A 27936-nucleotide genomic window follows, 5' to 3' on the forward strand; every position below is an offset into this window, starting at 1 on the left:
TGTGACAGGATTCAGCTATTTATTGATGGTAATATTAAGACACTTCCCAGCAACGACTGCTGTGACAAGGACTCTAAAGGTAATCAAATAATGATGACATCATAGACAAAGCATTGGGAACATTCCTTGCAGAGAAAATTGGCTTTTCCTCTCTAGTCAGAGTGACCAGGCTCTTCGTGCCATCCCGGGCATGGCCTCCTGGTCCCAGACGTCCTTGCCTCGTCCTCCGTCTGGGCCCTTCTCCGAGGACACCAGGCTCGGGGGGTGAGAGCAGGGGGCCTTCCCCGCGCCCCCCACGTCTCGGAACCGTCCTCAGCTCCTCTGGCCCGACTTCCCGGGTTTCCTGTCGGTGAAGCGAGTGCTCACGACGGGGTGAGCCATGCCTAGTGACAAAACCACTGGCACCACAAAGCTGGCCCTTCCTCTTCACGAAGCTAACACAAGCCTTTTTCATTCTCACTTTCTTTTAAAGGAAAGCAAAGTCTTAAAAATATATGGCACTCGAGTGTAAAATGAGACAGCTGCCTCCGGTTACCGCGTCCTACAGCTTCCAGCCCATGGTGCCCGCGTCCCCTCAGATGTAGAGCTGATGGGAGGCCAGGGTGTCCATGAAAGGCCGCACCAGGTTGTCCGTGGAGAAGTAGAAGATGAGCCCGAATGTGATGGAGATGGGGAGGGCGGGCAGTGCCTTCTTGAACACGGCGAGCAGCAGGAGGGTCAGACACAAACCCTGCCGGACACAGAGGCGGGGGGAGCAGGCGGAGGTGACCACCGGTGTGGACGGGGGGAGGGGAGCACTTAGTGACGGCCCAGGGCGTGGGCTCAGGAGCCCTGACACCCCAGCATCTCCCCTGGTCCTCTCGGCAGCTCTGTGAGGTGCGTGGGGGCGGAGGCTCTCAGCCAGTACTAACGCCTTGCACACGAGTGGATGAACCAGCAAGCAGGCCTCCTGAACTGGGCTGCTGCTACCAGACCACCTCCCCTGGCCGTGTGACCTGTGACCTGATGGCATGAAGCCTTCCCCCAGGGGACATGTATTTACACAAGAACTGGACGGGTCTGACTGAAAGGCAGCACTGTTCTCAGCGGACACCAAGGGAACCAAGATGCCGAGTGACCACCTCCCCTGCCCCCCGCCGCAAGCAGGTGCGGTGGTTGCCTATCCTGTCCCTGCCCCAGCCGATGCAGGCAACGGGCCAAGGTGGGGACAGGGACCCAGAGTGCCTGTCCTCTCCCCGGGGAGAGCAGGGCTTCCGGGCAGACAGTCTGGAAGTGGAGGAGCCTGGGTGTCCCCAACCCGGTCCTTGTCACACACTGTGGGCAAAGAGAAATGTCCAAAGAATTGGAGCCTTGGTCCTAACATGCCACGTGATACCCAAGGTTCACCAGGCAGAGCACTGAGGCCGTTCAGGGCCTTCACCTCCATCAGTCATCCCAGGATGTGTCCCCTGTACGTGTAGCTGATCATGATAAGCGACTATGTGTACCAAGTCTCTGCAGTCGTGTCCGACTCTTTGTGACCCTATGGACTGTAGTCTGCTGAGCTCCCCTGTCCATGGGGTTTCCCAGGGAAGAATACCGGAGTGGATTGGAATTTCCTCCTCCAGGGGATCTTCCTGACCCAGGGATTGAACCTGCGTCTCTTGTGTCTCCTGCATTGGCAGGTGGGATCTTTTATCACTAGCACCACCTGGGAAGCCCCTAAGTGAAGACAGGGGCCTTCAAATTTCACCGCTGGGGTTCAAAGTGAGGGGCCCCCCTCTCAAGCCCCAAGAGATCCCATGGGGACTCAACTGCATGATGTCTGGGTGCTGTGGAGGGAAAACACACAGCCCCGGAGTCAGAGACCCGAGTTCAAATCACAGCTCGGGCCTCGCAGCTTTGTGCCCATGGCCAGGCCCTCACCCTGCTCCATCTTCCAAACATCTCAGGTCACCATCCCTACCTCACAGGTGTGGTGAGACAACGCACAGTTAGCCAAGACCTTGGCACCCAGTACGCACTCAGTAACACCAGAGCTCCTGGACACCCTCCCTGCACTGTGCCTGGACCTACTGACGACCAGATCCTCCTGTGAACCTTGGTCTCACCCTGAGGATCTTTCTGGCAACCCTGCCCAGCCCTTCCGAGGGACAGCAGCATCTGAAAACTCCCTGGGCTTCCTGGGCCCCCCAGGAAGACCCCCCACTGCCCAGGGGCGGGTGGGGAGCACCGTGGGCCCACTCACAATGAGGATGGCCACAAAGCAGGCCAGCGTGGTGTTCCAGTCCCCGCTGCCCGTGGCGGCCGCCTTGCCCACCAGCACGCTGTAGAAGATGAAGTCTCCGAGGCCCAGCTTCACGCCCCCTGTGTGGTGGATAGAGAGGGAACCCGTAGGTCTCAGAAGCCCCCAGAGGAAGCAGCAGAGAAGGCTGACCCCAGCCGAACAGCCCAGGCACTTGGCCAAGCCCAGGGCACCCAGGGCCCAGAGGCCTGGGGACCTCAGAGAGCTGATGGGTGGTGTCACTGCCTAGCCCACCTCACCTGGACTCTGGGACAAGGATTAGCTGTCTCAGAAAAACAGCAGACAGTGGGGAAAAGGGGGAAACCTGTGGTCTGGCTGACTTGCATTCTGGGCTGTGCAAAGACAGCATTTCTGATAATTCACTCAAAACTGGTGCTTGGTACTTGGTTTGAGTAAAGACAAGAGTGAATAAAATCCATTGTCCAGGGCTGGTGGGAAGTCACCCAACTGAGTGCTGAGTATGAATTATAAATGCTTTTTAGGAAATTTAATTTCATTGCTTTTAAGAACACACATGACACCCGAGGTCCTCTGGAGACTAATGTCTCTTTAAGAGGTAAACGTATACTGTCAATCAACTCTGTGGTCACGGAGTAGTTGCTAGGTCATCCGACCCTTTCGGCCCCATGGAAATTTCCCAGGCAAGAGTACTGGAGTGGGTTGCTATTTCCTTCTCCAAGGGATCTTCCTGACCCAGGGATCAAACCTACTCTCCCACACTGTCGGCAGCTTCTTTACCATTGAGCCACCAGGGAAGATAAACGTAACTTGTAACTAGTGTATCCATTACTGAAAAGGAAATGAGCTTCTAGAATGTTCTGTTTCCTTCAGTACAATTGCCCTGTACACCTTCTTATAGGATAATTTCATTCATCATGGACAATAAAAATGGTTATGAAACAGACTGGAATTGAACGGGTCTGCATCAAGGAAACATGCTCTGCCCCGTCTGATCCCACTCCTCTCCTCTCTGGGCTCCCAGCAAGAAGCACCTCACCTTAGTCTGTCCCTTCCTGCATCCCACCACCACTCCCAACTTCCTCACTTTGGCAAGCATGTAAGCTCTGCCCTCTTACAGAGAGGACTGCTCTTGCGGGTCTCTTGATACCACCCCCACGCCTGCCTCCCTGTTCTGCCTGCTCTCTTCTCTCTCCGTTTTCAATCAGTTCTTTCTCAAAGGAACTGCGCTCACCTTGCATGCACTACAGAGACCAGAGGCGGCAAGTCCCACCTCCCCCAATCAATGTGCTCAGGCAAGGCCACCACCTGGCCCCATGGACACCCCCCACGCTGTCTATCTCAGCACCCTGCCCTGTCTACTCCCCAGGATCCTCCACAAGCGACCTTCCCATCATCCCCTTAACATCGCCCACGCAGGCCCTCTGGTCTCCACTCTGACCCTGCACCCTTCTGGTGACCCACAGTTTTGACAGCAAGTATATCTTGGTGACTCCTCCTCGGGCCTGGAACCCTGAGCTTCCTGAGCACTACTCCCCTTCGTGTGTCTCTGGCTTCTCCACCTGAGGTCCTCCAAAGCCTCCCACCTGCTGGCCCCTCCTCTCATCCCTCTCCCCGCCTCCCTGCCCATCCCTTGTCCAGCCGGGTCCTCCCGGTGCATCCCATGCAGGTGGTGGTGCCCGAGTCGGGCCCTTCTGGCTCTTCCCTCACCCAATCCTCCAGCAGTCTGTGTTCCCGCTGCTGCCTGGGATCTGCCTGGGATGCAGCTCTGCTCACTTTAATTCCCTGCAACAAACCCCTAATGGTTCCCCGTAGCCTCCAGGGTGAAGTCTGAGCTCCCACGAGTACCACTCACCCTTGAAGGGCTGGCCCCCAGCTTCTCTGGCCACCAAACATCCCAGAGCTCCCAGATGGCTTCCTCCCCTCTCATTTGAGCCTTTGCCAGTGCTGTTGTGGAACAGAATCTAACCAGCCTTTGTCCTTCATTCTGGGAGGGAGACCAAATCCTTGGAATTTCCCCAGTGATGGGAGTGTCTTTGTTGTTTAGCAGCCCCTTGGATCATTTATGCAAGAGAAAGGATGGAGCTGCTGCTGCTGCTAAGTCGCTTCAGTCGTGTCCGACTCTGTGCGACCCCACAGACGGCAGCCCACCAGGCTCCTCTGTCCCTGGGATTCTCCAGGCAAGAACACTGGAGTGGGGTGCCATTTCCACTGGTCACCAGGAAGACCAACCATGTGATAAGGAGGTTGGGACTCCAGGCTAGGCTGAGTCTGCAGAGAGGAGGCAGCCTGGAGATGGGGTTCCGTGTCATGAGCAAGGACTCAACCCATTATGCCTATGTAATGAGACCCCCGCTCCATTCCGCATCCCAAGGCCAAATCTGCCTGTTACTCCAGGTGTTTCTTGACTTCCTACTTTTGCATTCCAGTCCCCTAGAATGAAAAGGACATCCTTTTTGGGTGTTAGTTCTAAAAGGTCTTGTAGGTCTTCATAAAACCATTCATAAAAGCAACTTCAGTTTCTTCAGCGTTACTGGTTGGGGCATAGACTTGGATAGCTGTGATATTGAATGGTTTGCCTTGGAGACGAACAGACATCATTCTGTTGTTTTTGAGATTGCATCCAAGTACTGCATTTCAGACTCTTTTGTTGACCATGATGGCTACTCCATTTCTTCTGAGGTATTCCGGCCCGCAGTAGTAGATATAATGGTTATCTGAGTTAAATTCACCCCTAGAATGTCGACGTTCACCCTTGCCATCTCTTGTTTGACCACTTCCAATTTGCCTTGATTCATGGACCTGACATTCCAGGTTCCTATGCAATATTGCTCTTTACAGCATTGGATCTTGCTTCTATCACCAGTCACATCCACAACTGGGTATTGTTTTTGCTTTGGCTCCATCCCTTCATTCTTTCTGGAGTTGTTTCTCCACTGATCTCCAGTAGCATATTGGACACCTAATGACCTGGGGAGATTCTCTTTTGGTATCCTATCATTTTGCCTTTTCATACTGTTCATGGGGTTCTCAAGGCAAGAATACTGAAGTGGCTTGCCATTCCCTTCTCCAGTGGACCACATTCTGTTATTTAACTTATATGCAGAGTACATCAGGAGAAACGCTGGACTGGAAGAAACACAAGCTGGAATCAAGATTGCCGGGAGAAAGATCAATAACCTCAGATACGCAGATGACACCACCCTTATGGCAGAAAGTGAAGAGGAACTCAAAAGCCTCTTGATGAAAGTGAAAGAGGAGAGCAAAAAAGTTGTCTTAAAGCTCAACATTCAGAAAACAAAGATGATGGCATCTGGTCCCATCACTTCATGGCAAATAGATGGGGAAACAGTAGAAACATTGTCAGACTTTATTGTTTTGGGCTCCAAAATCACTGCAGATGGTGACTGCAGCCATGAAATTAAAAGACGCTTACTCCTTGGAAGAAAAGTTATGACCAACCTAGATAGCATATTCAAAAGCAGAGACATTACTTTGCCGACTAAGGTCCATCTAGTCAAGGCTATGGTTTTTCCTGTGGTCCGGTATGGATGTGAGAGTTGGACTGTGAAGAAGGCTGAGCACCGAAGAATTGATGCCTTTGAACTGTGGTGTTGGAGAAGACTCTTGAGAGTCCCTTGGACTGCAAGGAGATCCAACCAGTCCATTCTGAAGGAGATCAGCCCTGGGATTTCTTTGGAAGGAATGAGGCTAAAGCTGAAACTCCAGTACTTTGGCCACCTCATGCGAAGAGTTGACTCATTGGAAAAGACTCTGATGCTGGGAGGGATTGGGGGCAGGAGGAGAAGGGGACGACCGAGGATGAAATGGCTAGATGGCATCACTGACTCGATGGACGTGAGTCTGAGTGAACTCCGGGAGTTGGTGATGGACAGGGAGGCCTGGAGTGCTGCAATTCATGGGGTCGCAAAGAGTCAGACACGACTGAGCGACTGAACTGAAGTGAATGAGACCCCAGTAAAAACTCTGGACACTGAAACTCGATACACACATCCATGTGCAGGGGTAGGGGTGATTCCCAGGTCCCAGGAGCAGAGAGCACCTTCCCAGACCTCACCCTATGCGACGTGCTCTTCATTTGGCTGGCTGGTCCTCATTTATACCCTTTATAATATCAATAAAACTGTAATGGTATGTATAGCACTTTTCTGAGTTCCAAGAGTCATTCTAGTAAATTTTCCAACCTGATGGAGTTGTGAGAATCCCCAGATTTGTAGCCAGTCGGTCAGAAGTGTGGGTGGACCTTGTGGCTGGCATGTGAAAGGTGGGTGGTTGTGTGGGGATGGTGCCCACGTGGGACCCATGCTGATTCGGGTGGAGGCTCAGCGCCAGGCCTGCCTCTGGCCCACTGCCTCTGTACTGTGTGACTGCCGACTTATCCTTCCAGGCCAGCCTCCAGCCTATTGCCTTCCCCATGTCCATCCTGAGTACTTTTTACCCAGCCTCCCCTGACACGGGCTACTCCGTGGGGAACTTCTCATGGGCAGCAGCTGTGTTAATGCAGCAGCATCTCCCTGGCCCCTTGAGCCTCCAGGCGCACGCTCGTGGTCCATATACGTGTGCTGGCCGGTTATTTTAATCCGCTTGGAAACACAACCATGTATCAGAAGGTCTTTGGGCGAGTCTTCAAGATGGTCCTCCACACCTGCTCCTTCTGCTCCCAGCCACTCGGGGCTCTGCCTGGGGGAAGCCTGCACCCCAACTCTGCCCATCTTACGCTCCACAGCCCCAGTGTGGGGCAGTGTGGTAGCGCCAGCCTGAGCAGCCCAGCTCACCCCCAGAACACAGGGCCCACGCCTGCGACCCCACGGCTGCACTGGGACGGCCTCAGGCTACTCGAGCACACACTCTACCAGCCACAGCCCTGGCCCTGGCCCTGCCCTTCCTCCCGCACAGCTCAAACCCCTCCCTGTCCCATGGCTCCCATTGCTCACAGGACACAGATGAGAATCCCCATCTTGATCCAGAAGGCCCCTGGAGCCCCTGTCTGTCTCCCGGCCCCATCTCTGCACTTGGGTCTCAGCATCCTGCTTCCGCTTCCTCTAAGTCAGCCCCAGGGTCACTGCTCCCAAGATGCCCTCGGCTGGAAACCGAACCCCTCTGCACTGTGTGTCCCTCTCTGCATCCTCAGCCTCTGGAGCTCAGCTCAGAAGTTACTTCCTCAAGAGACTTCCTCTGACCCCCTCAAGCAGGTCAACGGCCTTGTCAGTGCCCTTACCACCCTATGTGCTTCTGTGCGGTCCTCCCAGCTCCCGAGAGTGGTGAGTGCCCAGGCCTACATAGAAGCACCCGTACAATCACCGCCCGGTGCAGAGTGGGCATACAGCCAACGTCTGCCACACACGAGGTACCCTGGGCGTTAAGTCCCCGTAGCCTGCCCATAGGACTGTGCCTTGGCAGGCTTCTCTCTGACTTTGTAAAGCATCTCTGATGTCAAACGGGTTCCTCCCTGACCTCAGGGAGCCCTACCCCAGGCCCACGTAGACCATCCATCTGAACGCCTTACTTTCCTCCTCTTCCTCCAGCTCCTCGCCAGGGTAGCCAGGCAGTGGGGGCTCAAAGACGTCAGGGTACGAGGGCTCCCCAAAACTGTCATAGGAGTCTTCTTCTGGGTGTCCATTGTCAGGTGAGGAGGGAGAGAGACAAGAGATGGTCAGAGGGTTCTCTGAGCCCAGGGCTTCCCTGCCCCACCCTGCACCATGCCCAGCCTGACACAAAGAGGGTTCTCCAGACCACACAGCAAGGGAAGGGAAGGGAGAGAAGCGGGGCCGAGGCAGTGAAGTTCCACCTGCACCCGATCCCTAGGGTGTGCGTGCCCGAAGACAGTCTTCCCTGCCCTTCCTGTCCTTGTGCCTCCCAGAAAGGCCAGGCAGGCTGGGCGGGGTGCAGTGAAAAGCACCCCCCATGATGATGGGCTGTCAGTCCCCTGATACTCACCCATCTCTGGGTCGTAGGGGAGCTGAAGGGCTCCCTGAGAGGAAGGGTCCAGCTTGGCCATGCCTACAGTCCACACCATGGCAGCTGGGGAAGGAGAAAAGGGTCCAGCCTCAGACACTACTAACTATGGCTGCCCCCGGGGCCTGGGAGGCAAGTGGGACAGTCAGTGTCCCCAGAAAGCCTGCATGGGACCCTCATCCCTGTGAGTATTTGCTTATGGCCTCTGTTATAGGGCCTCTGGGGGTCCAGACTCCGCTGCACATCCAACACCCAGCACAGTGCCCACCACAAAATGCCCACCGTCAGGGCATGCTTGCTGATGCTTTTATAAATAGAGATACCTGCACACTGCCCCTGAGTCCAGCAGCAACCCTGAGAACGCTTCTTTAGAGACTGAACTTCAGTTGTTGAGAAAGCCCAGGGAAAGGCAGGCATCCTGCCACCCGCCTCCCCAGACCCCTTCCCTGAACAGTCCCTCCCCAAAGTCCCTTTCCAGGGGCCTGGAGGGCTGAGTGGATGGCCTCAGGCTCATGGGAACGTGGCCCAGGCCCACTGCGTGAGCCTGGGTGAGATGCAATTGCGGGAAGGCCATACTCCTGGAAGCCCTCTTCCTGCTCTAAATGTCCAAGCTTCCACAGCAGGACGCAGCCTACCTTCATCTCAGGAAGGTGGACCCCTCCTGGGATCACCAAGGCTACCTCCCCTCCTTTGGTCAGGAAGAAGGTTAACTGTCACCCCATCAACTCTGAAAGCCAAGGCCAATGCAAACCCTGGTTCCCACATCTGAAGGAAGCATGGGGGTCACTCACATGAGTATATGAGGGCAGGGAATATGGGCTCATTTCTCTCCTGGGCGGTTTCCACCAGCATCCTCAGTGGCCCTTTGGGGCACAGCACAGCCACAAGATCTGAGAAAGCAAAGTTAAGAAAGACGTTTATTCCCAGCCAGCCCCCAGACAGGAGCCAGCACTCTAACACCAGGCACGGGTGAGTGTATCCTGGAACCTCAGGGCAAGGCTCTCCAACCATGCCCCCCTGTTTCAGCAACCCCACCCTTGGGTTTCACCCTCAGTCCCTAGAGCTTACACTGGCTGGAGCCCATGGTGGGGTCTGAGCAGGCTAACTGCAAACAGGGACTGCTGTTGTTGTGGCTCAGACACCCAGAGGATGGGCTTGAAGTCCCATTTCTCTGAGCCCCAAATTCCTTATCCTAAGAATGTAAGAAGAAGTACTGGTGATGGTAATCTCACTAATACCGTCGGCTTTCCAGATCTCTGGGTTCTGTATCCATATCCAGCCATGGATCAAAAATTTCAGAAAATAATTCCAGCAAGTTCCCAAAACCAGTATTTGCCGCACACTGGCAATTATAAATGTCATTTACATTTTATTAACAGCTATTTATATATCACTTATGTTGTACTATATACGTAATCTAGAGATAATTTAAAACATTTGGAAGGAGACTTCCTTGTCCCAGTGGTAAAGACTTCCCCTTCCAATGCAGGGGGTGTGGGTTTGATCCCTGGTAGGGTAGCTAAGATCCCACATGCCTCACAGCCAAAAAAGGTCAAAACATAAAACAGAAACAACACTGTAACAAATTCAACAAAGACTAAAAATGGTCTACATCCAAAAAAAAATCTTAAACATACAGTATTTGGGAGGATGTACATAAGTTATATACAAATCCTATGTCATTTTATGTAAGAGATTTGAGCATCCTTGGATTTTGGTACCTCAGGGGATTCTGTAAGCAGTCCCCCAAGGATACCGAGGCAAGATTATACTAATTAAAGAGCAGCTCGCATTTGGGGCACTCATTATTTACTGGTACTGTGCCCAGTCGCAGGGTTGTTCTGAGGAGTAAATGACTTCTGGAGTGCAAAGTGCTTAAGGGTGTGAGTGCTCAGTAAACATTTGCTGTTATTAGTAATCATGTCAACAGTCATGATTCCATAAGACCCGGTTTGTTTTTTATGAAGGTGAACTTCTCAGAAGGGAGACCATCCAGGCCTCCCTGGGGGGTTGAAGGGAGGAGAGGGGGCACGTCTCAGCACCCACCAAGCCTGTCCAGCAGTCAGGACTCAGCCCTGGATGTCACTCCACGGCCTCCCACCAGGCCAGTGGCCCACCTACCATACACGGAGATGGCACCCAGAATGACCCAGGCGGACCACTCCGGGAGGTACTTGATGAACACCAAGGCCATGAGCGCGCTGATCATGATGAGGTAGGCCTGCTGCAGCACCAGGGGGCCCTTCCAGTGGATGCACACCATGCCCACCGCCCCGAAGTTCCAGACGGTCAGGAACAGGGTGGGGTAGTCCATGGCCACATTGTAGGTCTTGAGCACTTCCCTGTGGGACCAAAGTGGAGCCCGGGGACTGGGACACTCACCGGAGATGTCAGGCCCGGAGGCAGGCAGTCCAACACCCTCAATCATCAAGTCCCAGCCTGGGTTTTCCCAATCTCGGGCTCATTTATTAACATCGCCTTCCCCATTTCCATGAGCCCTACAGGTAACCCCTTGAAATACTTTCTGAAACAAGGTGGGGATTATACCGACATCTTGTCCTTGGGCTGGATGACCCTCTGCCCAAGGAAAAGATCTTTGGAAAAGTGTTTTCTCCTGTGCCTGCAGTCTTTTTGGGCCCCGGGGTTAGGCTCATGTCCTAAATCCAGGGCAAGAGAGACTACCTTCCCCCAAAACTAGGAGGGACCCAGTCCCAGCCCAAAGATTGGAATGTAAATTTTGAGGCCTTTCTGATCCCTGCCTCTGCTGGCGTTCACAGCCTTCTCTGTGATGACTCTGAGTCTTTGTTTTAAATCAGGAACCAGAAGGAGACATGTGGCCCAGTGAAGGGCTCCACTCCAGTGTCAAGGAGGCCAGGCTCCTGGACCAGCAACAAGGGGCAAACATAGAGCCCAAGGGGCGCCCTTCCCTCCCGGGTCCTTCAGACCCACCCATGCCACAGGGAAGGGGTCTCGGGGACCTGCTGGCCCTGGCAGCCACGCACCCGAGGCCCTGCTGCCCCCCAGCAGCCACTCACCCGAGGTAGATATAGGTGAAGAGGAAGAGCAGCATCAGAGAGGACATGATCAGCCAACCGTGGATGAACTGGGTGGAAACAGGCATCATGACTGCAGGCCCCCAGGCCCCTGGTCCTCGGGACTGACTCCCAAGCCTGGAAACCCTTCCTCCTTAGGCTCCGCCTGACTGTGCTGGAAGGTGGCTGTTTTACAGGTAAGAAGGGCACAGACATTCCAGGTGTTCTCTCCAGGTAACCCAGAAAGCATACAGAGGAGCTGGAAATCCTTCATGCCTGAACACCTAGCTCTCTACTTGTTCACCTGGAAAGAACCTTGGCACATTCCAGGCTCTAGAGAGAAAGCTGGCCGGGTCTCTGCTCCCACGTGCTATGTCCCCAGGTGCGGGCAGTAAGACAACAGACACAGACACACACTAGCAGGAAGAGATAAGGGCGGTGAAAAAAACTGGCTGGGCAAAGTGACAAGAGACCCACGGGGTGCTTCTATTTTAGACAGAGTGCTCAGGGCAGGCTCCTCCTCTCCTGGCCCAAATAAGGGAGGGTCAAAGGTGAGGGGGCTGTCACTTCAACCTGCCTCCTCATAGGACAGACCCATCAGTCACCAGCTTGGGCCACTGGGGACCGCAGCAGCCACCTGGTTGTCTGCTCAGAGCGGAAGGGGCACGCTGGTATGTGCTGATCCTCCTCATCCCACCCGAGCCTGCCCAGACCACTGTCACCTCTTGTCCGTGTCGTGGAGTAAATCTGACTGAACGGAGGCTCGGCAGCCTCCCAGCAGTTCCCAGCGTGGTCACGTGACAGCTGCTGACCACGGCTCTGCCGGCTCTCCCCTGGCCCCGCTCCTGGCTTGCCCTCATGCACACCCTAGCCTCTGCTCCAAACAAAAGCCCTCCACCTTACTTCCCACCATCCACGGCCACCTCTGCCCCAGTTACAAACTCTGCCTCGGTTACACAGGCAGCTCCAGCTCCTGGACACGCCCCCTCCCACTGCTCACCCCCAGCCAGTCCCTCTATTTGAGGCTCTCCATCTCTCTCTACCTGCTCCACAGATGCCAGCAGCCTGAATATCCAGTGCCGCACACACCTGCGTGTGAACAGTTTAAAAATCAGTAACGTCTTGTTCAACTTCCTTTCAGTCCTGGCTTCAAAGCCTTCCTTGGGAGAAAAGCCTGAAACTCGTGCCTAAAAGCTATAGATCTCTGTGAACGATTTGGGCTAGGTGGGACTCAACTCCCCTGTTCCTCCCCAGAGCTGCTCTCCAGAGCAGGGCCCACCCAAAGGTCTCTGGGAACTGGAAGACCTCGGTATAGCAGTTGTACACCCCCAGCTGAAAGGCAAATGGGAAAATAAAAATAAGCTTGGAGGGGAAGTGTATGTTGAAAGGAGCCTAAAGTAGAAAATCTGACTTCTTCAGAAGGAGAGGCAAAATAAAATTAACTTCTGAATATGAGAAGTGACCCTATGAACACAGCAAGGAGGAACTCAGTTAAGTGGGATTAAGTGTAAGTGGTAAGCACAGGAGTATCAGGTAACCCATGGTGGGGCAGGAGTGGGGTGGTAGAAAGTACAGGCAAACCTCAGGGATATTCGGGTTCAGTTTCAGATCACAATAAAGTGAGTATCACATGAAAGAGAGCCACAAATTTTTGGGTCTCCCACCTCACGCAAAAGTTAATGCTTATACTGAGGTCAATTAAGTGTGCAATAGCATTATATCTAAAAAAGAAATGTTAAAAACAACATTAATTAGAAAACAATGCTGTTGCAAAAATGGCACCAACAGACTTGCTCAATGTAGGTTTGCCACAAACCTTCAATTTGTTAAAAAAAAAAAAAAAAACACAGTATCTGTGAAACACAATAAAATGAGGTATTGCTCTAAAACGCGAGGTCTATTTTACAGGAAAAAAGGAACTCTGTTTAAAAAAACAATCCAGGGTTGCTGCGTAAGAGGCCCTGAGGCATGAAATCCAGGGTTGCTTCTAAGAGGCCCTGAGGCATGAAAGCCAGGGTTGCTGCACAAGAGGCCCTGAGGCGTGGCAGGCAGGCAGGAGGCGGGGAGCAGGCAGACCGGCTCACCTTGTAGCAGCGGTACTTGTAGAGCACGACCAGGAAGATCGTCATGGTGACGATGACGCTGATCATAATGAGGGTGTTGAGCACGGAGTTGAGGAGCCGCTGGCCCACCGAGGGCGTGTCCTCGGAGAATGGCGTGTAGATGCTGAAGGAGACAAGGGCTGGAACTCTGCACCCCGCCGGCTTGCACCCTCCAACCCAGGGAGATGCAGGGATCCTGGGCACCCCCAGCCCTCAGCACAGCACTCTGGCTGCCCTGGTGAGTGCTGCCCACCATCCTCACCAGCTGTCCTGCCTCCCTGGCACCTAACTCCAGCTTCTAACTGAGCTGATGCAGCCACTGGTCTTTACCACGGCCTCCCGGGCCCCCATATCAAAACCTCTCCCAGAAGTGCTTATAACAGCTGACCCCACTCCCCAGCTCTGTACCCACTTCCCCATCAAGCCTAGGCTGCCTCCACCCCAACTGCTACCCCTACCCACACCCAATGCAGCCCAGTAGCTGCACAGTTCAGTTCAGTCGCGTCCAACTCTTTGTGACCCCATGAATCACAGCACGGCAGCTATAAACTCAGGAGGCAATTCATTGATCCCATACTCTTAGGGAAGCAAACTGCTTGCCAAGTTCTCAAGGTCTCAATGCTTTTTGCCTGAGCTGCTCTGAGTCCCCAACAGACTATATGCTTCCTGAGGGTGAGGGCTTCTTTCTCTACTCCTTTCATTATCAAAATCATAAACAAAATGTAACAAAAACTCCCTTTAAAAAAAAAAGTTTCAAGAAGGTACTCAGCAGTGATACCATGGGAGGCTGGGGGAGGGAACAGAGGGAAGCTTCCCATTTTCCCAGGCTGCTGCTTCTTCCTGGATTCTCTTTATTAAGATAAACAAAATCTCCCTTGTGAGTCTGGGAGTGAGCTCAGAAATCATGTGGTCCTCTTTAGTTTTTACATCCACGGGAGTATGAATGAGAGGCCCAAAGAGAAAGAGACTTGTCCATGGTCATGCAATAATGGGTGGCACCGCCCCACCTGAGATGGAGCAGAGACCCTGCCTCCTGCAGTGAGAGCAGGGTGCAGGGCCACTGCACGTGGATTAACTCTCTCGGTTCTCCTGGTAACCTTGCTATCAAACCCATCATACAGATGAGGAGACTGAGGCCAAGAGTGGTTAGGAAGGTGCCTGGCAGGTCACACAACCAGGAGGCTGTGGACGAACCAGGATGGGGACTCGGGCAGCTCCCCACCCCTGCTCTTTGCTGTGGCTGCCATGGGGCCGCAGGTACAGTGGCCAACACAGGCTACACCCTCCTCCCCAAGTCCCGCTCCCCCACCCACCCCCGGCCCCCAACTCACAGCTGTCCATTCTTCTCCGTGTAGAAGCGCACGGACTTGATGGTGGCCACCACCACGATCATGCACAGCGTGACAGGCACAAATAACATAATCACATGCTTTGCCCCGTATTTGAGGGTCAGCTCCTCCTCCAGGCCCGGCGGCCGCCCGGGAACCCCACTGCAGACGTAGCGGTCAGGGTCCTCCTCCTCATGGTCCTCCTCACTCTCCTGGCTTCTCTGTGGGAAACCATGCTGTGAGGACCACGGAGTACCCCCCAGCAGAGGCCTACCGACACAGAGCAAGGGTGTGTGTGACCTGGAAACGCAAAGTTTGAATGTCGCTTTTCAGATGTAAGAACCAGTCTGTGGGCTGTAGTTTAGATGTGGGAGTGGTGGCATTCCAGGACATTGAGAAGTTTATGAGGACAACTAGAGATTGAGAGTTGGCACTAGCCATCACAGATGCAGGAAGGGAGGCCATGGTGGCCGTGGACAGTCTGCAGAATGGGTCTGCAGATCTGGCCCCTCCGTCAGTGAAGGGACTCAGTTCTGGTCACATGGCCATACTAGTTTGGGAGGAGCTAGGCCAGATGATGGGAGGAAGGCAGAGACTAAACATTTTTGGTTCAAAAATCACAAACCAGAATGGTCAGCACACATTGGGACTCTCTTTGATTGTATTAACAAATAAGGCACTGGGAATTTGCAGAGAAAGAAATTACTTTGAAATTTTTGCCCCCGCCAAAATCAAGCATGCAAACTTTGCAGCTTTGAACCGGAGGCTAACTAGGCATTGAGCATGTGGGAGGATCCAGGTTAGGGAAAGTGGGAGAGTATAAATGAGGAGGCAGCAAAGGAGGATAGGATGCCTGCCAGACACTGACATACACTGATCTTCAAGAATGTGTTTCAGAATTGTGACAATTCAGGATCACTGGCTGCCTTGTTAATTACAGTAACAGCCAAGACAAAGCCAAGTGAAACAGAAATCAAAAGGGACTGCTCTTTGGTATCAGCTTTTTGCAGAGAGAATTCCATCTAGATATTCAACTGAGAAGGAAAGGAAAACTGTTAATGAACAGGAACTGAAACAACTGAAATGCACAAAAAGTCCAGGAGATAAAACGACGAGCAAGAATTGGCTAAGGAGTAGCGGGGCCATGGCCTTGAGCTGCTGAGATCTCTCTTAGAGCCCAGAGGAGGACAGGAGAAGAAGTGAGTTCAAGTTACAGCAAAGGGGAATGAGGCTGGCTGGAAGAAAGAAAAATACTACAATGGGCAAAATAGAGAATAGGATTTAGGCAAATTCAGATACTGTTTTACCCTGATGAGGAGGGAGGTAGCTTGACTAAGTGACTCTCCCAAGTACGCGCTCCGCTTCATACTGTTATAATCTCCTGCCTTTTGGGCTGCAGAGGCAAGCTCACAGTGCAGCACACCCCTTCTGCTATGGGCTGCATGTTTGTGACCCCCAAATTCATATGTTGAAACCTAATGCCCAACATGATGGTGTTGGAGATACAGGCTTTGGGAGGTGATTAGGTCATGAGGGGGGAGCCCTCAAGAATGGCATTCGCACCCTTATAAAAGGGGTCCAAGAGAGCTCCCTAACCCTTCTGCCTTGTGAGGACACAGAGGGAACACAGCTGCCGGGAAGTGAGCCCTCATCAGACATCAGATCTGCCAGCACCTTGACCTTGACCTCCCAACCTCCAGAGCAATGAAAAATACACTTCTGCTCTTTATAAGCCACCCAGTCTATGGTATTTTTGTTATGGCAGCCTGAACGAACTAAAACACATCCCCAGCTCAAAAGTCAAACACAAAATCAGCTTATCTCTTGGTTCCCATCTCCAGCCATCTGCCAAAAAAGGTTCCCTCCAGCCTCTGTGCTGCCTGCCCCAGCATCCACTCACTCTCAGGTTCCTGTGGGAACAGTAAGTGCTCAGGAAGGTGAACCAAAGGGACAGGGCCAGGGTGGATCACGCAGTCTACTACAGTCGGTCTGTGACAGGCTGTGCACGTGCAGAATCCACGATCAAGCCCTCGCAGACCTAGGATCCACCATGGTGGGCCACCCGCCCCTTTGGCCAGTTTTCACCTTCACTTCCCCTCCCTCCCACATCAGGGAAGGCCTGGTTTCCATCCATAAGATATGGGACGCCAGCGGCCTGTCTGGAGACCACGGCTGCTTGCAGGAACCTACCCATTGGGCGGTACTCTCTCCGTCTTCCAGGCCCTGCCGGCCATCCTGGCAGGAGCGCGGCGTGGGGCTCTCGGCCGACATCAGGGACGTCCGCTCATCACACACTTCTTCCTCGCTGTCAGAGGCCATGAATGTGAGCATGGCCCTGCCTCCAGAAGTGCCTGGAAAAGGAGCACAGGGATCTTCATGCCACTCTCCTGAGAGGCAAAGGCAGTGGAGAGTGAGAGGTGACTTTAAAACCTGGACACAGGTCCTGCCCACAGTGACCATCCAGGATGCATTTGTCAAAGGACTGCTATAGGGCTTCCTGAGTGGCTTGGTGGTACAGAATCCACCTGCCAATGCAGGAGACACGGGTTCGATCCCTGATCCGGGAAGACCCCACATGCCAAGGAGCAATGAAGCCCATGTGTTGCAACTACTGAGCCTGCGCTCTAGAGCCTGGAAACTGCAACTACTAAAGACCACGTGCCCTAGAGCCCACGCTCCAAAACAGAAGTCACTGCAACGAGAAGCCTGTGCACCGCAACGAGAGAGCAGCCCCTGCTCTCTGCAGCTAGAGAAAAGCCTGAGCAGCAATGAAGACCCAACACAGCCATAAATAAATAAACATTTAAGAAAAAAGGACAGTCCCCAGGAGCCACGACTGAGGCTGCAGCAGTCTTGAGAGGGACTGGCTAGAGAGGATCCAGGCCATGGGGCCGAAACTACCAACCGGAAACATATCAGGGCCTCTCTAAACTCTCAGCATGCTCATGCGTTCAATCAACAAATATCTGACCACCATCTATCTTGTGCCACGGACACGTTTGTCCTAAAAGAAGAAAAACCAATCCAATGCAGCAAATTCTATAATCCAAGCGTTCACTAAAAGGAACAGAAGGGACTAAATCTCAGAGATCAAGAGTGTTTTCTGGAGAAGATACCATCATGTGATGGACACAGATTCTCCCAGGTGGGAGGGAAGGGCAGAGGGCGTGAAGAGCGTCTCAGCCTGAGCCTGGCACTGCCAGGGTTGGGGAGGGGGGCGCTGCTATGGACAAGTGAAGGGTCTCCAACGCCATGCTAAGGAGGTGTGCTTTGTCCCCCGAGGACACAGTGACAGATCAGATCTCTGGTTAGAAATCTCAGTCTGGTCACTGATTGAAAAAGGAGTAAAAAGAAGGAAAGGTGACCTCCCTGGAGACAATGATGGGTCATGAACAGGGCCTAAGGTAGCAGCAAGATGGATGAGAGTGAGGGGAACGAATCCATACAGACAAGATGTTGGGGACACAACAGGACAGAGTCCAGGACAATGACCAGGCAGGGGGTAGGATGGAGGAGGTGGGGGAACAAGGTGTCAGGAAATCCGCTAAATGTAAATGGTTGAAAGCGGGGAGGTGGCTGAGGGCCAGGGTCTGAGCTGGAGGGGAGGGAGATGAGAATCATAGGTTTAGATGCTGTGGCCACAGGAGCAGTGAGCTGAGACCACAAGAGAGGAGTGTGCATATGTGTGTGTGTGTGTGTGTGTGTGTTGGGGAAGTATAGCTGAGGGCAGGACCCACAGGAAAAACCAAAGCTGAAAGGGCCACAGAGGAGGGAGCCTGTCCCCTCAACACTGCTGTGCTGCCCCGGGTGGCGTGTGGACCCAGCAGCACCATGTGGACGCTGGGGCAGGCCGAACACCTACCAACACCCTGGGCAGGTCAGCTGAGCCGCCAGCAGGGCCAGCTCCCCCATCACCTGCCTCCTGGGACCCTGGGGACACTCAAGCCAGTAGGAACGGTCAGGTCTGCTCTCGTCTCAAAGCTCATCTCCATGTCAGTGGCCCTCAGAATTTATGATCATTTTTATTCTATTTCTATAGTGTCTTTTTTTTAATATATGGACCATTTTTAAAGTCTTTATTGAATTTGTTACAATATTGCTTCTGTTTTATGTTTTGTTTTTTTTTGGGTGGGAGGGGGCCACTGGGCACGCAGGATTTTAGTTCCCCAACCAGGGACCAAACCCACATCCCCTGCACTGGAAGGCTAAGTCTTAACCACTGGACCACCAGGGAAGTCCCTATGATTTTCAAGTGGACAGGGCAGGCAGGGTTCCTTCCACCGACGCAGCCAGTTCTGTTCATCTTGGCAGAGGCTCTGAGGCTGCTGCTTTGTTTTGAAGACAGTGTCCCAGGCCATGGCCTGCATTACTCTGAGCTGGACTTCAGCTCCAATCCCAAGTCCAAGCCCACAGCAGAGCCTGATCCTACTCACCGACTCGGGCCCTTACAGAAGGCTTTCCCGTAGCTCTTACAGGGAATTCGAAATGAGCAAGCTCAGCTCCCCCGGGTTCAGCAGAGAAACAAGTATAAGAGCGACAGCAGTAGTGATATCCGTAGGAAGCAGAATAAGGTAACTTCCAGGAGAGGTGACAAGGACGCTGTGTTACTGGGGTTAAGACTTGGCGGCAGGGGGGGCAATCTATCAGTGGTGGGGAGTAGACGTCTCAAGTCTTTAGGAGGAAGAGGGACATGAAACGAGACACAAAGGTTAGGAAGATCTTTCCAGGCAGAGGCTGAAGTAAGTGGGGCACCTGGAAGTAGCCTCGTAAACAGATGGCAGGATGGGGGCCTTGACTGAAATTCTGAAACACCCAGCAAGCTGAGGTGGCTGAAGCGTGGGAACCACGGAGGCAGTGATGGGAGGTGGGACCATCTGAGGGAGGGCCGTGGGGGCCTGGCCAGGGGAGGAAGAGCTGAAGCTAGCCAGGGGAGGGGGCAGCCAAGGTTTCTAAATTAAGGAGGGATGTGACCAGAATGCACTGGGTGGGAGCAGAGGGCCGGCTGAGCCCTCCTCCCTCTTCCCCAGAGCCCCCAGGAGCGGTGCCGCCCAGGACCCAGGAGGAGGATCAGCGCCCAGACCTTGGGACCAGCAGAGTCTACTTAAGAGCCCCATTAGAGGGGACTGGGCTGGGACGCTGGGAAGCTCTTAGCGTCCTTCATCTATGCTAACAGTAATGAAAAAAATTACTTAATGGAGACCCAGGCAGAAAAACTCTAAAGCGCTCCTCTGCAAGGGTGGGCCCCGCTAGATAAATCCTAAACATACACCTGCCCGGGGCCCAGGAGATGCCCTCACTGACCCCGTGGCAACGCTGAGTCCATTCTTACTCAAAGAGCGACAGGGAACACAGAGCTGGCTGCACCTCAAGCTAAATTAGGACAGCCTATCTTGAACAGTGTAGCGGCTCTTTCAATACTTTGTTTTGTCTGGGCTATGAATTAATAATTTAGTTACCATCTCCCTCCTTCTGTTCTTCCCACGCCTTTAGAGGCCCTGGGATTTATCTTCGCAGTGACTGGAGGAGTGGATCAGGAGTTCCTGCATCTAAACGGCAGGGCTGCAGCCCCCAGGGCAGAGGCGAGCTCACCCTTCAGAACCACAGCTGCCGGCAGCCAGGCTGCCTCAGTCCCTAGAGCAAAGCATGAGGGGACTGGACAAATAAGAGGCTAAGATGCTTCTTAATAGAGAAAGGGAGCCACAGGGCAGGTGAGGAGAGAAAAGCAGGGGACCCACGATCAAGTAGGAGTTAAGTCCTTTCCAATTTCCATTTCTTCAGCCAGACACCAAATCCCAGGAAAACACGTCTGCCTCCCAAAGTCTGCGGACACACCCAGGGAGAGCACGTTTAAAAACAGACTATATCCCTTCCATGTGAAACTGCACTGCAGAGGGAGAACGTCAGAAAACTACAAAACATGCTCTGCCATCCACCAAATGTAATGCATGGCCTTCTCACCAGAAAACAAATGCTCCCTGAGCAGATTCCTTCCCTCCGTGGATGCTGCCCAGGACTCCCAGAAAAGCAGGGCATGGAGAGGTTGCGGCTGGGAAGAGCTGGTCTTGGCTGTTGGAGCAAGGGCATCCTAATCACAGCCCTCTGGGCCTGGAGGAGGTGGGGACAGCTGGAGGTGCTTCCTGGGGCTCCCAGCATCTGAGGGCATGGCTTAGGACTTTCAGAAACCTGTAAGATGCTGGAGATGCTGTTTCGCAACATGGCCCAGGCCACCTGAAGGGTGGTGGCAGAGCAGCTGCTGAGCCCTCACTGTGTACTAAACACAAGTCAGGAACGAGGAACAGTCAGTTCCCTACATATGAACCTTCAACCTGCACACTTTCAAAGATTCGAACATGAGTTTGCATGCCCAGGAGTGTGAGTTCACATGCCTGGCGTACTTTTCAAGGTAATGTACTGAAAGATTAAAAATTTTGTTTGCTTTTTATGTATTATTTGTGTGAAAGGCATTATAAACCTCTTACAGTACAGTAATATATAGCTGATTTTGTTAGTTGGGTACCTAGGCTAACTTTGTTGGATTTACGAACAAATTGGATTTATGGCCTCTTGGAACAGAACTTGTTCGATGCAGCGCACTTACTGTGCTGCCGTTATTCCTCATTTTACAGATGAGGAAAAAGATTTTAAAAGTGATAAGTTCAAAGTCATCCTTGGACCGAGGTGGTCAAGTTCTGTGCTCTTAAACACTATGTTAGGGTGCTTACTTAAAATGCAGATCCTAAGTTTCATTCTGGCCAAAGGTCCAGGGATCTGCATTTTGAGACAGTCCCTCCGCGATTCTTAGGCTGGTGTTAAACCCTCCCTGGAGCTGCTCCTGCCAAGTAATGAGATGCCCCAGCCTGGGTCCAAACTTGGTACTGAAAGTGCCCAGTAACAGTTTACCTCCTTGTCGCAAGGGCAGGGCCTCACTCACCTACCTTAGCACACCTGCTGCTCTGCACAACTTGCTCGCTGAATGCGGGCATGAAAGAATGAGCAGTCCTTTCTCCTGAATACCCTGTGGTTGGGCTGAGATCCACTGGGGAGGAAGAGCAACAGGAGCTTTCTCAGACTAGGAGAGCTACAGGAGGAGAATGCAGTGATCTGACTGACAAGGTACGTATGCAATGCCCACCTGGAAGGAGGGTGTGAAAAACTGGGTCTCAAGCATCCCTGGTGCAAACTGCACCAGCCTTTCTGAAGGCAGTAAACATCAAGAGCCTTAAAAACACTCACACCTTTTGATCCTGAAATGCTAACTTCTCGGAATCTGTCCTACGAAAATAATAAAAGATTTATCTGAAAACATGGTTGTTGCAGTCATTTATAATTTTTTTAAGTGAAAATGACTAAGATGTCTGACTTTGTATGATAATATATTCATCCGATATATGACTAATAAAAATCTTACTTCAAAGAATATTTACTAACATGAAAAAAAACCCAAGATGCTAAATTTAGTAGATTTAAAACCACAGATATAAGCATCTGAATTTTCTTAGAAAAATGTGTATATATATGAAGGACTGGCAAGAAATATTATACAACATTAAAGGTGCTTATCTTTGGATAGTGAGATTGCAGGTGACACATGATATTTTTCTGCATTTTTTAAAACTTCTATAACAAAACATGAATTGTGTCTGCTGTTTTTTGTAAAGCTATTAATTTTTAAAAGGGAAATAACAAGAATCAACATTTAGGCAGATTTTCTTCCATGCTGCCTTCTCCCACATCCCCTCTCACTGGAAGCCGCTTTCACACCTTCTCCTAACCCCTCTTATTACCTGGCTCCTGAAGGAGAACAGAGCAGCTGGGATGGATTCCTCTGGCTTCTAAGTTGGAAGTGAAACCTGAAGGTACTCTGCAATCCTTGGAGGGAAAAAATGCAGATAAACAGTCTTGCTAGATGTTTGTCCACATCAGAGCACTAGTGACGCCAAGAACTCCCGCCGGGAGGCTGACTCACAGGCTGGTAGGGGTGGGGCTGGGCGACTCTCCTGCTGATGTCAAATCCTATCAACCCCATAGCAACCAGCTCTCCACTCTCTCCGAGGAAGCAACAGGATAATGCAGAGAAGCCAATGGGAAGAACAGGTGCCCCAGACTACATCCCGGAAACCCTTCCCAGAACAAGGCACTGTGGCTGAAAACTCCTTGGATTAGGATGTAAAACCAAACATCCACAGAAGCCACTATTCACTCCCATTAATCAGCTGAATAGGATCCAAATGCTGAATGAGCCGAGCCAAGCCAAGGGAGTCTGACCCAGGGAATTTCCCCAACCTTGCCTGTGTCAGCAGTTCCCGCAATTATTATGGAACCCTGGTGACCCAATTTCTTCAACCTGATTTTCATTTCAGAAAAATGCAAAGATTTTGACCTTAAAATTTAAGGCCAATGGACCCAACTAGGAAACAGATTCCTACCTAAGTAGGAAATCGATTTTTAAATTCCATCGTAAACAAGAGTGCCTTGAGGAGAAACATGGAAATTTTGGTTCCAAAAGAAAATTGGGAGTCAACAGGTGGGGCCAAAGAGAAAGGCTTGGATCTGAGTACTTGCTTTCTTTGTCTCCACAGGCCTAATAGTACTCCTTTCTTGCAGTATTGAAGTACAGTTGACTTACAACATTACAGTAGTTTCAGGTGTACAACAAAGTGACTTAAAATTTTTTACAGATTACATTCCATATAAGGTTACTGTAAAACACTGGCTATATTCCCTGTGCTATACATTACATTCTCGTATCATTTATTTCATACATGGTTGTTTGTCCCACTTAATCCTCTTTTATTTTGCACCTCCCCCTTGGTAACCATGATCTGCTGGTCTATTTTTGCTTTTTTCTTTTTTTTCAATTCTCCTTATGATATTTATTGAAGGAAAACAAAAATACTAATTCAAAAAAATATATGCACCCCCATATTCATTGCAGCATTATTTTTTTGTTTTTGTTTTTATTAATTTATCTTTAATTGAAGGATAATCACTTTATAGTACTGTGTTGGCTTCTGCCAAACATCAACATGAATCTGTTTCTGTTTTGTCTTGTTTGTTCATTTTGATTTTCAGGGCTCCCTCAAAAAGGGCAGCAATGGTTTTAAAAAGGTCACTTTCTCTGGTCACATGGCTACTTCACAGAGCTCCCATGACTCCTGCGTTCCCAGCCTTCCCTTATACGGGGTGAGGAAATTCCCTTAGAAATTCCCACAGCTTGCCTGCCTGCCTATTTCCCCTGGCCCAGGCACCTGACCATGTATGGGCCTGGCTGACCGTCACCCATCTGTCCATCCATCCAGCCCATAATGTGATGCACATCACTTGCCGGATGGTTTTCCCCAGAACAGGGAGGCGGCCTCAGCTGGAGCAGGGGCCCACGTCCCCCAGGGAGGCCCTGTAGTACCACTCCACTCTCCTGAGTCACAGGCCCCAGGTGACCCTCTGGGGCCTCCTGAACCTTGACCCAGGCTCTAGACTTCCCTCTGTCTGCCCTTTCCTACTCGAAAGTGCTCAGTAAACGTTTCCTCTCTCTTCCTGAAGGAGCCTGGAAAAGGGGCAGTTTGGAAGTGACAGAGGGATGCTGCGAAGCTAGCCACGCTGGCCGTGCGCCACCCCGCCACCTTTGAGCAGCCTCCCATAAACCGTGGCTTTGCTTTCAAGGAAAAGCAGCAAGACAGCAGTCAAAAAGCTGAGCCTTAGAAATGGACAGAGTTTGAATCAGCTAGCCAATTGATCTGAACCACATACTTGGACAATTTAACTTCACACGACCCACTTCCTCTTGTGTAAAAAGTAAGACAGGCACACTTTGCAAGATGACTGTAAAAACTAGAGCTAATGTGTAATGTGTCCAGCACAGAGTAGATGTTCAATAAGTGGTAATTATAAGGAAATAAAGGCAGGGACACAGTGAGAGCGGACAACAGAAGCCTGTTGATGGCCCCCTTGGAAAGCTACAAAAATGCTAAACCATCAAACATGAGTTGAGCACCAAGGTCAAACCTCACTCAGGCCCTGGGTGTTTTCCTCTTCAGCCCCAGCTCAGGGCGTGCTGGCAACATGAACATTTTGTCAAACAAAAGGGCACGTCCATAGACTGAGGTCAGAGCTGGCAAGGACCTTCCGGGCCATCCAGTCAGCACTCCATTTCATACTTGGGAAAACTGAAGCCCAGAGGGACAAAAGGACAAGGGCCCATGACCAGAAGCCACAGTTACGGCTCAGGTCTCCAAACTTCCATTGAGGAGCTCTTCCCTGCTGCTCCAAGTACTTGAGAGGGTCACATACTCAGTGGATTTCCAAGAACACTCAATGAAGGGAAAATTCTGAAGGCACAAGATATTAACACAAAAAGCAGGATACAAAACTTCACTTTCAGTTTCCTACTTCTAATATTTTAATACACGAATACAGGTATGTGCATAAAGTGCTGTAAGGAAGTTCATGTTAAGAGTGATTCTTTGGACTAGGGTCTAACAGATGACTTGAAGAAAAAAGTTTCTCGAATTTTCTAGAGTGAACACATAATGCTTTCATTTTTAAAAAGTCAGAAAGTTTCTGGTTAAGGTACAGAAGAAAGTGAGTGCCCTTTAAACTTTTCTTCCCATTGTTTGAGAAGACTGTATTTTAGCAAAGACAAATGAGCAACCCATTCTCCCAGGCAATGGAAAGAATGGACAGTAATCATCCCCCTCCCAGACATCCGGTCTTCACTGAGGATCACTTTGAAACTACTTCTGCCCAGACTGTAATCACACAACAGCCTCACCACCTCCTGGTCAAGAAGCCAACCTGATTCTACAAGGCTTGAAGGCCAGGTCAGATGCAGCCAGCTCAAGGTGAGGAGAAACCCCTAGGCCCTGGCCAGGGGCAACGTGGAAGGTATGCCAACCTCAGAACCCTTTGCCTTCCACCCCCAGCCCCACCCCCAGCTGCTGGAGTCCAGGAACAGGTGGAAATATTTGCAGAAACATTTGTTGCCTTGCCAGTCTTACCAACTAAACAGTGTCTAAAAGTCAAATCAACAGCTGAAAAACAGCCAAACGTGTCTTCAATAGAAACATAAGGTGACCTATACACACAATGCTTTAGTTTCTTTAAAAAAAAATTTTTTTTTGGCTTTGCCAAGTAGTTTCTAACAGAGATCCTACAGCAATGTCCTGGGCAGTCGTGCAGGCACATGGGTAGGGTGGGAGAGTGGGAGGTCTCCCAAGCAAAAACTCAAAAGATGCAGAAGACAGCCAGCTGGGTTCAAATGCTGGCACTCACAGTCACAGAAGCCACACAACAGGACAAGGTCCTTAATTCCCTGAACCTTAGTTTCTCCTTCTGTAAACCTTAGCTTCCCCTTTCCACTTCAGTGTGATGGTAACTCTTTAGATAACTGTGACAACCACTGTACAAAATGGCTTTTTATTGTATATAACAAACTTATAAGTGATGTTATTGTCATTATTACCATCAATGATGTAAGAGAGGGGCCAAGGTAGGTGGAACCTCTCATTCTGGCAAAGTCTGTGTGCATGTATGCAGAGGGGCTGCGAGTAGGCACAGAGGAGCTGAGCTGGCGGGGCGAAGGGCCCCGAGGCACAGTTGAGCAGCAGCCTCTGGCCAGGCTGTTCCTTGTCCTCCTCTTCCTCAAACAGACAGGCTCAAAGCAATCACCTCCCAACCCTGCATACATCAGACTCTTGGTACATAAACACCAAATGATACAGAATTTTTCCTGAAAACCTAAGGCACCATCATCCCACTCCACAGTAACATCCCACCAAGTCCTCCACCTCCAGCCTCTGCCCTGAATGCTCCCACATTCACCCAAGGCAAGAACCTGGATGGCCTGCTTAATGAGTAGCTGAAGCTGCAGCTTTGAGCTGCAGACAAGACTTCAGGCCCCTTCACCAGCTGGGCCCAGAAAACACAGCTGCTAACACACTTTCCTGCCACCACACAGCCACATTTACCCAGAGGGGAACCTGAGGCTCATACACCTGCAGCAGCTTATACAAAGCCTTTAATTACTACCAAAGGTCTTAGCCGAAGTCCTTGGAGACTCAGGTGTCTACAGAAGGGGCTATGTTGACTCAGGGCCATCCATGTGCGAAGAGCTCCAGTCCATAATGATCAATTACTCTCAGGACAGGCTGGTAACCCACGCTGTCAATTTTGGGTCAACGTGGCTCTGCGATTGCTCTGGATGGAACCGCCTCTCAGGCTCTCCATCTGTAAATGAGGATGCAGCTACTGCAACAATCCACAGTTCATACCGTCAAAAGGGAATACTCATTAAGTCACAGACTGGGGCATTTCATCCAGCTGTCCAAGGGCTGAGGTCTAGTCCCAGGTCTGGACAAGAGAACTAGAGTCCAGAACAACAGGTTCGAAGCCTGGCTCTCATATATCCTACCTGCGTGACCTTGAACAAAGTCACTTTAGCTTTGAGGTTTGAGCTTCTTCATTGATAAAATTTGAGATGGGAATTAGCTCCTGTTTCGGGTTCATTCAGCTTTTCAAAAGCTAGATTCTGGGAGTCTCCTCAGAGCTGTAAATGCCTGATCAAAAAACAGCTAAACATCGCAGATAACGAAACTATGGCTCCAGGCCCGTCCTTAGGTCCTGTTCCTCACGCCGGGGGAAAGACCTCCGCCTCCCCTCCTGCCACTGCCAAGCAGAGCCCGGGGCCGCGTGTCGCAGGCCGGCAGGACTGGGCGCCCATCCAGCCAGAGGGAGGAACACAGTGCCGCGTCCGCACGCCTCTGAGACCCACGTGCGCTGCTCCTTTAAATGTCCCGGCCCTTTAACAGATCGCACCGCGCCCACTCCGGCGGGGGCTCCGGCGGCGGGGAGAACCCGGCCCCGCTGAAGGCCCGAGGCCTGGAGCCGCTCCCCGCGCTCCTTCCACTCGCCAGTTCCGGGCCAGCCCCCACCGCAGCGGTCCCGGCGCCCTCCCCTCCCCAGCCGCTGGGGCCGCTTCCCCGGAACCGCTCCGAGGCGCGACCAGCCGCGGCGAGGGGCGTGCGGAGGGCAGGGCCCCGCCTGCGGAGTGCGGCTCCACCTCGCGCCCTTTGAGCGGCGGGCGATCGGGCCCCCACCCGCGCGCCCCATCCAGCCGGCTCACCTGCTCCGCCGCGCCGCTCCAGCGGTGTTTACGCGGCTGGCCGAGCGCCCGGCAGACCCGGTGCCGGCGCAGGCCCCGCCCCCAGCCCGCCCCGGCCCCGCCCCGTCGGCGACGCCACGCTCCCCTGTCCATGTCCGGC

General features: G+C 52.0%; 1 protein-coding gene across 6 annotated transcripts; it reads right to left on the reverse strand.

The window, feature by feature from the left end:
• PSEN2 (presenilin 2) lies at nt 1–27864 on the reverse strand. Of its 6 annotated transcripts, none has more exons than XM_040263650.1 (14): nt 27798–27864; nt 22465–22549; nt 21916–21952; nt 21616–21758; nt 16871–17031; nt 14684–14901; nt 13335–13476; nt 11254–11321; nt 10340–10560; nt 9010–9108; nt 8201–8284; nt 7770–7868; nt 2228–2346; nt 1–730 (listed from the first exon to the last, which is right to left on the reverse strand). In XM_040263650.1, exons 5-14 carry the CDS (start codon nt 17009–17011, stop codon nt 575–577), a joined length of 1347 nt encoding a protein of 448 aa, XP_040119584.1. In that variant the 5' UTR covers nt 17012–17031; nt 21616–21758; nt 21916–21952; nt 22465–22549; nt 27798–27864; the 3' UTR covers nt 1–574. The 6 variants fall into 6 exon arrangements, with proteins under 6 accessions (XP_040119584.1, XP_040119581.1, XP_040119583.1 ...); XM_040263647.1 differs by having other exon boundaries at nt 7770–7871; XM_040263649.1 differs by having other exon boundaries at nt 2–730; nt 7770–7871; nt 21916–21947.
• Nucleotides 27865–27936: the final 72 nt, after the last annotated feature.

This window comes from Oryx dammah, unplaced genomic scaffold, assembly GCF_014754425.2.
Source record: "Oryx dammah isolate SB20612 unplaced genomic scaffold, SCBI_Odam_1.1 HiC_scaffold_21, whole genome shotgun sequence".
Classification (NCBI taxonomy): Eukaryota; Metazoa; Chordata; class Mammalia; order Artiodactyla; family Bovidae; genus Oryx; species Oryx dammah.

Bases quoted from the DNA above. Each gene is read 5' to 3' on its own strand.
- PSEN2 (XM_040263647.1), bottom strand. From the start codon at position 17,011: ATGCTCACATTCATGGCCTCTGACAGCGAGGAAGAAGTGTGTGATGAG. The intron at 14,902-16,870 runs GTAGGTTCCTGC...GGTTTCCCACAG, and splicing joins GAGAGAGTACCGCCCAATGG to AGAAGCCAGGAGAGTGAGGA. The intron at 731-2,227 runs GTGAGTGGGCCC...TGTGTCCGGCAG, and splicing joins GCTTTGTGGCCATCCTCATT to GGTTTGTGTCTGACCCTCCT.